This window comes from Crocodylus siamensis, chromosome 8 (assembly GCF_052110815.1).
Source record: "Crocodylus siamensis isolate JL-2025a chromosome 8, ASM5211081v1, whole genome shotgun sequence".
NCBI lineage: Eukaryota > Metazoa > Chordata > Crocodylia > Crocodylidae > Crocodylus > Crocodylus siamensis.
Window position 1 is genome coordinate 54497617 of NC_143402.1, and position 11934 is coordinate 54509550.

The 11934-nt window shown below is 60.4% G+C and overlaps 1 protein-coding gene across 12 annotated transcripts in view; it reads right to left on the minus strand.

Annotated features, from left to right (window-relative positions):
* Positions 1-10817, minus strand: part of PNPLA6 (patatin like domain 6, lysophospholipase) — a 29936-nt gene extending 19119 nt beyond the window's left edge. For 9 of the 12 annotated variants that reach the window (XM_090059841.1, XM_090059840.1, XM_090059838.1 and 6 more), the window contains exons 1-8: positions 10728-10812; positions 7066-7138; positions 4340-4408; positions 3610-3697; positions 3067-3149; positions 2071-2168; positions 1625-1765; positions 122-281 (exon numbers count right to left, since the gene is read on the minus strand). In XM_090059841.1, the coding sequence (XP_089915967.1) occupies positions 122-281; positions 1625-1765; positions 2071-2168; positions 3067-3149; positions 3610-3697; positions 4340-4408; positions 7066-7095 (669 nt within the window). In that variant the 5' untranslated portion in view covers positions 7096-7138; positions 10728-10812. Of the gene's footprint in view, positions 1-121; positions 282-1624; positions 1766-2070; positions 2169-3066; positions 3150-3609; positions 3698-4339; positions 4409-4902; positions 4955-7065; positions 7139-8528; positions 8548-10727 lie in introns of those variants that run through there. The other 3 variants (XM_090059832.1, XM_090059844.1, XM_090059834.1) reach the window with 3 other exon arrangements.
* Between the last annotated feature and the right edge of the window lie 1117 nt (positions 10818-11934).

Consider the following 11934-nt stretch of genomic DNA (forward strand, 5'->3'; position numbering starts at 1 on the left):
CATGTTCCCCCAGCCCACAGCAGCCCCCAGGGCAGCTGCAGCACCAGCCCCCAGGTACCCAGTACTAGCAGCTGCCCCCCACTCCCTGCCCAGATCCACCGTCACAGAGCTGTGGGCTCACTGGCTCAGTGAGGAAGACCTCCAGCTTTCCATCCTGCACCACATAGATGCTGCTGTCAGGCTGGCCGGGCCGGAAGACAAACTCGCCCTGCTGGAACTGCTGGAAGACCATGTGCTTGCACAGCTCCAGAAACAGCGGCTTCTCAAAGTGGCCCAGTACCCTGCAGGGATGACCAACCAGTCAGGCAGACAGTGCCGGGTCCTGTGGGGATCAGCTTCTGACACAGCCTGCCAGCAGCAAGGCAGGTAGGCCCATTTGTTAATCGTCCAGGCCGTGGGCCATGGCCCACTGCATTACTTAGTGTTCCCCACTAGTTAGGGGCCAAATGGAAGACAAAAAAACAACCGATTACTGGAGACAAAAAATGTGACAAAAAGGGAACGTGCATGTGTGTCAGAGGGTCAAAACAAGTGCACCCCTGGGGGACACAGAACAGAGCACCCCAGACAGTGCCCACCAACTCTCAAATGCATCTAAACAGCTGGCAGCTACTGCCCAGGAGTGCTCTGCCTGGGGACAGGACCAAAGAAAGTCCAGGAAAATGGCCCCACAGTGCCCAGGGACCCTCCCAGCCAGAGCCTCCTTCCTGGTGACAGATAGAAAACTTGGCCAGAGCCAGGAGGTGGTTGACCAGGAGGTCCCAGGCTTTGGTGGGGCCATGGATGTAGGAGGCATCCCAAGACCCACCCCTGAGGAGCATCCAGGCCACTGCCAGCTGAAGTCATGGACAGAGCAGGCCTGTAGAAGGCAAGCCCTGACCTGGGGCCTGCAGAGACACCACAGTGCAGCCCCCATCTAGCCTCCCCACTCAGGCAGCCAGCTCGCTCAGGGATCTGTGTTTCAGCTCTCAGGCCCCAACCTTCCTGCTTTCTGGAGAATGCCCTCTGGTGACAGACCTGACCCCAGACATGTACAGACCCCTACGGAAAAGCATTCCTCCTGTCTGGAGCCTGCATCTGTAGCTGGGGGCCCCAGGCTTCCCTTAGGGGTGCAGCACCCAGCAGGGAGGTGGCAATGCTGTTGGTGCTCCCTATGTCTCTATCCCCATCAGGGGCTTAGCTTACCACAAACCTCCTACCCCCAGAGCCCACTGTGCTGCTTCTGGAAGCAGACACCTGGCAGGGGGGGCAGTGTGGAAGATACAGATACATCCAGAACCACAGCCCCTCACCCCCAGCAACACCACTCATCAGGGAGCCTGCACTGACCCTCAACGGCACCCAGCAAGCTGGACAGAGTTGCTGGCAATGGGACGGGCACCCACACTCTACACTGTCAGATTCTAGTGCCCACTCCCACTCAACAGGCTCCAACCCTCTCAAGCTGCAGCAATGGGCATGAAGCAACAGTGGCATCTGCTGCTGCACCTGTGTCCCCGATCCAGGTGCTCTGGGGAATCCCAGCAAGTCTCCCATCCATACTTGGCACTGGCTAGACTCCATGTAGCTGGGGAGCCAGGCTGGGCTCCCAGAATGGGTTGGGGTCCCTGCCTGAGACACTCACCGGACATTTTTCAGCATGTACAGCACCTCAGAGGGCAGGTGGGAATTGGCCACATCAAACTCCGTCAGGTCGGCCTCCAGCACTGAGGGCGGAGGCTCCTTCAGCTGCAGTGTAGGCAGCTCCTTCTTGATGCGCAGGAACCTAGATTCAGGAGGGGGTGGGGGAGCAGGATGGGCTGGAGGGCAACAGCCCCCAGGGTACCAAAGGGCAGAAGCCTAAGGGCCCAGGCCAGCCCTCTCCCCAGCGCAGAGGGCCACAGCAGCACATCTCACTTGTCTGGGCCACACCAGAGTCCCTCCACAGCTCCTCTGCCAGCTGCAGCCTCCTCCCAGCAGCAGGGCTGGGTCCTGGGGTGCCACTCTCCCTCTCCCAGCCCCCTCCCCCGCAGCCTGCAGCCAAGCCAGTGCTCACCACCTCATACGTCAAAGGCAAAAGGGACCTCTTACTTCTTGGCAATGTTCAGCATCTTGAGCTTCTTCTTCATGCGGGGCCGGGACGTGCTGGAGATAGTCGTATCCACGAGGGACGAGGTGGACTGGGACACCTGCCCAGAGAGGCCAGGGTGAACTGTGATGACTGGGACCTCATGACAGTTCCTGCCTAGTGCCAGGCCCTCAGCAGAAGCCCCTTCCCACTGTGACCCTAGTTCTCTCCCCAGAGCAGCAGGCAGCACAGCATGGGGGGGGAAAAAATCTGTGGACTCCTTCCAAGTACCACACAGGAAGGTGCTCTGCTCATCTCTGGGGCCACGGAGCCCATGTCATCCTCTCCCACTACTGGCCCCCCCACTGCTCCTGCTGGCTTGGGCTGCAGAGCTGCACTCTCCCACTGCTCCCAACCTGGGCCACTTTGGCATGATCCAACCACCTCCACAGAGATCCCCCTGCAGCCAGGCCCACCCAATGCCCCCAGCCTGGATCTGAGCCAGCCCTACCCCAGCCCATGGCTTGGCAGGCTGCCCTCCCCTGGACCAGAGGCCTAGATGGGTGCCAGATCCCAGCTAGCCAGGTTCCCAGCATTCACTCCATACCAGCCAGCTGTCCCCAGCAATGCCCTGCCATAACCATGACACCAGGACCCAACCCTCGAGCTGCAGGCCCCAGGTATCCCCACCACCTGCTTCGGTCATGAAAGGACACAAGGGAGCAGCAGCCATGAGCAAAAGATACTAGGCCCTGGCAGGGTGAGGGGCTGGATACTAGCACCCAGCACCATCGTCACACCTCAGAGCTCAGGTCCTGTGTGCAGTGCTAGCGTCTGGTCAACCATGAAGGCAGCTCCAATAAACCACAGGCTGGGCAGCAGGAGACAGTGCCAAGGCCATGACCCTTGGACAGGGCACAAGGCAGCACACCCAGAGACATCAGCCACATGGGGTGGTCATCAGGGCGAGGCCAGGGGCCAAGGGAAGCGAGTGGCAAGTCCCCATTTCCCTCTGGTACCTTGCGCATTATCTTGCGCCCATAGAAGAGCATCTTGTCCCGTTTGCGGAATCGGTACTTGGGTGTCTCCTGAGCTGGAACCTCTGGAGAGAGCAGGGACACAAGGGGTTAATGGTGCTGGGAGCCAGGGCGCAGCAGGCTCCCTCTTGCAAGGGGCAGAGCCTGCCCCACCCCAGCCTGATGCTCCCTGCCCAAGGAGGAAGCAAGGGTCAAGAGATAAAGCACAGAAGCTTCATCTCCTCTCCCAGCCTAGGGCCCTGCCCACCCCACCCCAAGGACCCCAGGAGCTCCATGTCCTTCCCAGTCAATCCCAGGTCCCTCCCGCTGGGGAAACTGTGTCACAGAAACCCAAAAGGCCTGGCCCCAAAGCAGGCAGCCAGGTACAGGGGTAGAACCCTGGCATACTGATTGCCAACCCCCACACTAACACATAAGCCCATGGGCTGCCCAGGTAGGAATTGATACCCCGCTTCCCCAACCCTCACTGGAGAGGCTACCAAGAGCACCATGCTGGGGCTGCCCCAGTGCTCAGGTGGCACTTACTCTTGAGGCGCAGCCGGCGAACCAGTACGAGGAACAAGGTGGCGATAAGCAACACAGACAGGCTGACCCCAATCACGACCCCCAGCACCTGCAGGGAGACATGCTGAATATGGGACCACAGCTGTTAGATAGCAGGACAGGGCAGAGCTGATGAGAAATGCCAGGACTCTGCCTATGGGCACTGCTCCCACGCTGGGAGCAGGGACCTGCACAGACCATGCTCCCACAGCACCAAGCAGAGGCTACACACAGAGCAGGGCACCAGCTGCTTGTGCAGTCCCACACTTGGTACCACCCCCCCCCAGCTCCTCCCCAGAGGGGCTGGAGTGGGCACAGCCCCAGACAGCTGGGAGAACCTCAAAGCACAATCCCCTCCTAGCCCCAAGGCCCAGCTGCACCCTGTGCGCCAGCTAGAGCCCCAGGGCCAGCCTCTGGCACCACCAGCACTGGAGAGATGCAGTGGCTAGGCACTGGGCCTCAGGGACAATCCCCTGGGAGAAGGGGGCCCAAAAGCTCCAGAGGGAACTCAGACTGGGCTGCAACAGAAGGAAGATCAGTGTCCACCTGGAGCCCCCCAGAACAGTCCCACCAGCCTTGCAGCTCTGCTCTGCTGGGAGAAGACACAACCTCCTGCCTGGCTCTATGTGCCCCCAGTGAGAGGCTCCTAGGGCTCTGGCTGCTGCACTTACTCCTGGTCCTCGGTCCCGCTAGCTGCCCTGTCCCCACTCACCATGCTGGTCTGCAACTGGTCCTCCACAAGGTACCTGATGCTGGGCAGCACAGATGTCAGGGCCGTGTCCTGTGGGAAAGAACAGAGCAGGCCTGAGCACCCCAGGCAGGGCTGGCACCACCTACAGGGCCTGTAGCACCCAGACTCTTCCACCCCAAGCCTCCCATCACCTGCCACCCTTCCCAGGTTGTTCCCTCCCACATCTTGCTGGGCTGCCATGCAGCACATGGAGGGACTGCTACACCCTGCTGGTGCAGAGACCCCCCCTCTGGACTCCTCCAGCAGTGCTGGACCCAGACACTGTCTGGATCAGACACAGGGGCACAGCCAGTCCCTGCCTGACCTGGGGGGTGAGGGGAGAGGGATGTCTCCTGACCAGGCCACAATGAGCTGCAATGGGCCAAACACTTGCTGGGAGTACTGTGTTTTTGAGGAGACGACCAGGCAGCCTTGGGGGAGGGTCCTGCTAGCCAATGCACCCTCCCCCCACCGAACAAGAGAGGCTGCTGGTAGGTCACCTCCATGCAAGGAGAGGCTGTAGGAGCTGGGCATGTCCAGTTTACAGAAGAGGTGCTTAAGAGGGGACATGATAGCAGCCTGCAAATACCTGAAAGGCTGCCAGAAAGAGAAAGGAAAACACCTTTTCTCTTGCTCCAGAGGAAGACATGGACCAATAGACTGAAGGCACAGCAAAGTAAATTTAGATTGGATATCAGGAAAAACTTCACTGTTAGAACAGGGAGGCCGTGGAAAAGACACCCAAGGAAGCTGTGGACTCCCTGTCACGAGATGTTCAAGAAGAGGTTGGGCAGGCACTGCTCGGAGACATTCCAGGCACAGCCATGCCCAGGTTCTACGCGGGGGGGGGGAGGAATTTTACAGCCTGCCCAGATTGATAAGGACTCGGGGAGCAGGGGTTGGGGGGTTGTCTTCTATAGCAAAGGGTGCAGCCTCTTCCTGGGATCTCTTGAGCATACATTATCAAGCCACACAGTAGCAGAACATTGGCCTCTGTTGTCTCCATTTTCCTTGTGGTAGGTCTGGATGCTGCACTTTGTGGTTGTGTGGCAGCGCTATGTAGTTTTAGTAGCAGCTTATACAAGGATTTGCTTCGGATGGGACTGGTCCTGCCTCAAGCAAGGGGATGGACTAGATGCAACCCCCACAGGTCCCTTCCAACCCTACTCCTCCACGATCTCCTGGGCCCTTCTTGGAGACCATGTGCAGCAAGAAGGGCCCTTCCAGGTCAGAGCACGGCCACTCTTGTCATAGCCACCACACCCCACCCCTCAGCAAGCAAGGCAGACAGCCTGGGGGTTTAGCATGTCAGCCCTGCTGGAGGGGCCATGAATGAAGGCTGTGCCAGAACACACCTGCTCCGATGGGCACAGATCTGCCTCCAGCATCCAGCCTGAACCTGCTCCTGGGCCATTTACCCCATCTGTCCTGTGCTAGCACAGCCCCTGCACAGACACAGTGGCCTAGCCCTCTCATCCCTTGCTGTGCACATCTAGACAAACTCAGCTTTGCTCCTCTCCTCCAACAGGTTCTCCATTTCCCTGTCCACCCCCATAGCCCTTCTCCATCACTGCATCAGTCTGGCAACTCACTGGAGACTTGTAAAGTGGCACTGACGCATCCCTAGAAGTGCCTTCCTCAACATGCCCAGGAGTTGCACTAGTTAGCTGGAGCCCACCTGCTACCCCTGTGGTTTTCTCCTCCCCTACATGTTCCACTGCTGAGCTCCCAGAGGTTCCCCCCCAAAAGCACAGCTTCACTCTTGGAAACACTGGACTTCACCCCACTTTCTACATTGGTCCAAGGTTGCTCAGCCCTGCTTGTGGGATATTCAGATCCTCTTCCTAACCACACCTCAGGTGCTGTATTTCACTGGCACACAAAGGCTGCTTGAGCCAAGACACTGGGCTCCCAGACTGACCCTCAAAGAGCTTCAGCACCACACACCCCTGCCCATCAGCTAGTGCCAGACCCACCTGATGCTTCTCCTACTGCCCCCACCAGGTCTGGCCACCTCCCCCGGGGCCCTGCCCCGACAGCCAGAGACAGGAAGCAAGAGAGGTTGTTGCCTAAGAACAATCGGGGAGAGCTAGGTACCATCTCTGCTGAACCTGCTGCCTTCCACCACTTCCTTGCAACAGCTCTTTCTACACAGGGTCTGCTCTAGACCTCACAACACTGAGGCCCAATGAGTAGCCCTGTAGCTACCAGGTTGCTTTTCCCTCCAAGCCAGGCTGTTCACCAGCCTATCGGGAGTACCTGCTCTGGGCTCTTTCAAAAGGCAGGAGATGCGACCCCCATGCTGAGCACACCAAGCTCTAGGTTTTGCTTGCCTTTGGGACTGGCAGTTCCCATACAAGCACACCCACTCCCATGAATGTAGCACCCCTCCAGCCAGCCATGCTGCCCCCACAGCAGTCAGGCAGGGTATCTGCATTTGGGGTCAGGGCCACACCTGGACAAGTGTCACCCCCCCACCCTTACAGACCCCAACTCTTCATTCTCCACTTGTCAGTGGCAGCAGAGCCTTCTGCTGAATGTTCGAATGCCCTGGCAGCCCTCACATGATGCCCCTGCTCAGCTGGCCTGTCCTGGCAGGTTGCCTGGGGTCCAGCATGGGTGAAAGCAGGCAACCAGCTCACCCTAACGATTGCAGGATCACGAACAAGGTGCCCCCTGCCCTTCCCACCCCTGCCAGCAGTACCTACCTCCTGCTCCTCCAATTCACTCTGCCCCATGTCTGCTGCCAGCCCCACTGGCAGTCCCAGCCCATAGAGGAGCCTGTGGATGAGCAGAGATGGTCACAGTGGCCACAAGGGACCCCAGAACAGCTCCTAGACCCACAACATCAAGGAGCAACCTCTACTCCACCCCCTCCCGCAGTGCCATCCCAAGGCAAAAGCTGTCCCCTTCCAATCCCAGACCCCAGCAGATCCAGGCCTGGGCCCCACCCAGCCACCCACCAGCCCCTTCCAGGGCAGGCTAGCTCCACTGACCCTTGCCTCCTCCTCCCTAGGCACAGATCACAGGTGCCTGCTGCCCAGGTCACAATCACTGTGACCCCAACCTCCAGCCTGTGCACAGACCAGAGAAGAGCAAACCTGGCAGGCACAGGAGGGAAGGCTATAGACAGACTGACAGCCCAGGGCTCATCCCCTCCACCAAGGAGGCAGGCACTAATTGCTCTCCATTAAGTTCCTACTGCACAGCCTCCCTCTGGCTGCTGTTCAAAGCTGCCATGCCCACACACCATTGGGCATCAGGCCAACCCTGCCAAGCACCCACATCCAGACTCACAGAGCAAGGCAAGCATGGGACACTCACATTGGGCTGATATGTCATGCATGACCCAAGCATGCAGCAAGGCCAGATGGAGCCAGGAGAGTGCCATGCCCTGCCCATACCAGGAGGCCAGAGGCCAAGCTACAAGGCAGGGCAGGGGCAGCTCTGATGCAGTACCAGGATAACAGGGTTCCAGACCCTGAATGCAGGGCCCAGGCACCCAGCCGGCATATGCCCTGTACGTACCGCAGTGGCTGGAATCCAGCTGCCCCCAGCATCCCCACTGAGGCCAAAGCCTCAGGAAGAGGAAGCAGCCACCAGCGTCAATGACCACTGGATGCCAAAAGCACTGCACATCCCAGGCCAAGAGCAAGCAGCTCCCTTCTTGTCCTGGTGCTCCCCAGAACTGCAGTGCCTGCTTCACCTTGTACCAGAGAGTTTTATGCCTGCAAAGGGGGAGCTATCCCCACCCCCCACATCCCACTGAATTATGCAACCCAGCTCAGCCCAGAGTACTTCCTCTGGGCCTCAAGGAGGGGGAAGTTGAACAGAGCCGCAACCTGGCTGCAGGCACTGTCAGCTCTGTGCAGGGCAATGAAACACTGCTCACACTTCCTGCCTGCCTTGTCGAGGCAGCACCTGTGCCCCAAGGCACCCAACTCTGAAGAGGCACCGGGCCAACAGCAGAGCAGGGATCTCTAGAGCTTGTGGCTGGGCTCAGCCCCTCCTGTTCAGCACAGTGTTAGCTCTGTTCCTAATAGATGGCTCCAAAGTCTCCTGTGGCTCCAGCCCCACTCCCCATGGGGCACTACATAGCTATGCCCTCAGTACACAGCTGGGAAGCAGCCCACACCACCCAGCCCCATCTGGACCAGGGATTCCTGCCTACCTGGCCCCCCCAAAATGCAAGGAGTTTCCAGGATGCCATTCCTGCTGGGCTGGTGAGACCGGTAGCCTCTGTTCTTGGAGCCACAGGCAGGTGCAGCTGAGCTGTGGAGCACGGGGTGGGAGTAGGCTGTTGGACAAACCCACCTGGTCAAGTGCCCCAGGTTGCTCAGCATGATCAGCTGGTCCCCACCAGTACTCTCTGCTCCTCCAAACTACCAGCCCTCACCCCAGCAGTGCACCACTGCTCTGCCCTTTAAACTGACTTCCTTTTAGGCAGATGGCATGGGAGCAGTCATGAGAACTGAGAGAAGAGCCCTGGTGCCTCTGTCAGCCAGTGGGCAGGTGGCAACCTGCAGGCTTGCAGGCCTGCTCCAAGCCCAGGGACAGCCAGGGGGCTGGGTGAATGAACAGCCATGTGCTCCACCCTGATGTAGGGCCTGGTTGCTCACCCATGCCCAAGGGACAAAGGGCCCTGAATACACAGGGCACAGCCCGGTGCTGGCACAGAGCAGAAGTCAGGATGGCACAATAGCTTCCTGTCCCAGGGCCAGCTCCTGCATTGGAGCCCACAGAGCCACAAAGGGAGGGGGACTCTGATCAGTCTGTTCCAGTCACGCCCAAAAAAAAGAGGTGACACCCCCAGCTGGGAGTAAGGCAGAGGCAGGACCCAGCCTTCTGGCACCACTGGGGCTTTCCAAGGAGGTGTTCCCAGGGGAGCTCCATCCCAGCAGGAAGCTGCACTCAGGGACACAGAAGCCAGAGATGCTCCCAAGATCCCCCAGCTCCAGGAGCTGGGGCTTTCAGGAGTCAGGCCCCTCAGCTGCATCCAGAGCAGCAAGTCTGTTTCCAGGTGTCCAGGCAAGTCCTGCCTGGGAGACTCCCTGTCAAGAGACAAGGGCACAGGGGGCGTGGCCCTCACCTCAGCCCTGGGATAAGCGCTGTCCAGGCTCATACCTTCAGCAGCAGGTTCAGATCCAAACCAATGTCCTTAGGAGACCTGAAGGGCTCCTAGCACAAGACCTGCTCCACCACACATTGCACTTGGTCTGACCCACTGCCCAACAATGAGCTGGCACCAGATCCTCCAAGGACATTGCAAACCCTGTAGGGAGCAGAGCCGGGGCTGCCACCCAGCCCACAACAGCACTACAAGCAGCATCCACAGTAGCCTTGGGTTGACAAGACACTGGGATGGGAAGGAGAGGTGGGGAGGAAAGCTGCTTCTCTCTGGCCCCAGTACAAGGCAACCATAAACACTTGGAGTTCCTCATGCCAGGAGCAGGCTGGACGAGCACCTGAGGTCTGAAAGTGAACGTCCTCCTGAGACAGACCCAGACAGGACCAGCTCAGGGGCTCCCATGTTACTTGTGAACCCCAAACATCTGCTACCCCCGCCACAGGATGTCCGTCACAGAGACAGCAGCCAGGAAGAGAGGGCCAGCATCCATCATTTCCTGGAGGAAGCAGGAGCCAGTCGCAGACAGAGAACAGAAAGCAAGCAGTCCTGCCAGCCCTGAACCTAGGTCAGGCCCAGCCCTACTAGCGTTCAGCACAGCAGGCAGCAGTCTTTGGGGCTGGGGCAAGTGGCACGGCCCCTTGGGAGCTGGCATCACCAGTAGTGCTAGGTCAGATGCCAGCACTTGAGCTTCAGGCAGAGGCAGCCGCTGTGTCACCAACAAGACCAGGAGCTCTCGCCAGGCAGGGCTGATACACAGCTAAGCGGGGCAGGCCAAGCCCAGGCCCCCACACCCGAGGGCTCATGATGCGCTGAGCCTCCCCAGGGCCCAGGCAAGGGCTCCCAGCTCGGCAGACACCTGCCCTTCCCCTGCAGCAGGGCTGGCAGGGCTCCAGCGCTGGGCTCAGCACCGCCAGGCTCCACCGCCCTCCGCAGCAGGGGCCCTGCAGCCCTCGCCCGCCTGCCCCGACGACAAGGCATGCACAGCAGCGACCTTAAGCCAAGCAACACGCGGGCACCAGAGCCCCCGCGCCTGCCGCACGGACCCCAGCCCCGGGAGCAGGGGCCGAGCGCCCCACAGCCTGGATGCCCGGCTCCTGCTCCTGCTCCTGCCCCCGCCAGGGCCGGGCTGCCCCGCCCCGCCCCGGGCACTGGGGATGGAGCGGGCCCTGCCCTGCCCCGCGAGCTCCCGCCACAGCGGGCAGGGGGGAAGCTGAGCCGAGCCCCACCCCGCCCCACACTCACCGCGACGCCGCCCGGCTCAGCCCGGCCGCCGGGGCAGGTGCGGACGCGACCGCTGCAGCGGGGTCATGGTGCCTTTAAGCCCTGCCCCCGCCCCCACCGGCCCCACCCCTCTTCTGGCGGACCAGCTCCGTCGCGTCACCCGGAGCGCGACGGCACCCCGCAGCCATCTTGGGAGGGTCCGAGGCGACGAGCGAGAGCAAAGGGAGCCATCTTGGGAGTGGCACAGGCGCGGCTAAAGGCGGCACTGCGCGATGGCATCATGAAAACACGACAGCTTGCGCTCGGCTGCCGTGCTAGGGGAGGCAGTGGGGCAGTCCCTCCCCCAGCATGGCCCGAGCCCCTCGCGTGCCGGCGGAGGAGGTGGTCCCAGCCGTGCCCCACCTGGTGCCAGGGACCGGGCTCAGGCACCCAAGGAACACGCCCCGACCTCGTGTGTGGGACCCTGGGCCTGGAACTCCAAGCCCTTGGACCCCGGAGCCCAGGCCTGTCCTCGCGTCGGACCCCGCATCCCGCCCTCACACCCGCCAGAGGCACCCTGGGGCGGCCCCCCCCCCGCTCCGCCGCCGGCGCCGAGGCACTGTGCCTGCCCCCCGCCCCTTTCGAGTCGGGCCGCGCTGAGGGACCTGCTCATTTTCGCGGCTAGTTGTCTCCCCCTGTCTGTCTGACCAGTGGGCCCACCCCCTGCCCAGCACGTGGGGCTGACGGGATGGTTTCTCCGTGGGCCACGTGGCTGGGAGTCCTCCTCTGACTCCCCGCGCACCCATCTGGCTGGGGAGGGGTGTCAGCCCAGCTGCACCTCACCCCTGTGGAGGGGGAAGGGGACTTAATGCGAGCCAGATCCTGCCACGAGGGGAGCAGTGTTTCCTGCCCTCAATATGCTTTTAGGAATTTTTTTTTTTTGGGGGGGGGGAAGTGATCATATTAACTGCCCCTGCTCCCGTACTGCAAGATTTCCCAACCCATCATGCCATGGCTCCATGGGCTGACACTGGCTGGCAGGCCCAAAGTTAAGCACCCCGGTCTAATTTGTTCCATGTGTGTCAACAGCTCTCTCCTTTGGTTGTTAAAGCCACCAGCCTTTCTTCTGCAATTCTGCTGCCTGTAGCTGCTCCTGGCCCTGTAGGTCCTGTTTCACAGCCCTGCAGTGTTTTTGACTCATCCCAATGAAGTGGTATTTGTTTTTGTTTCAGTTTCAGTCTTAAACTCA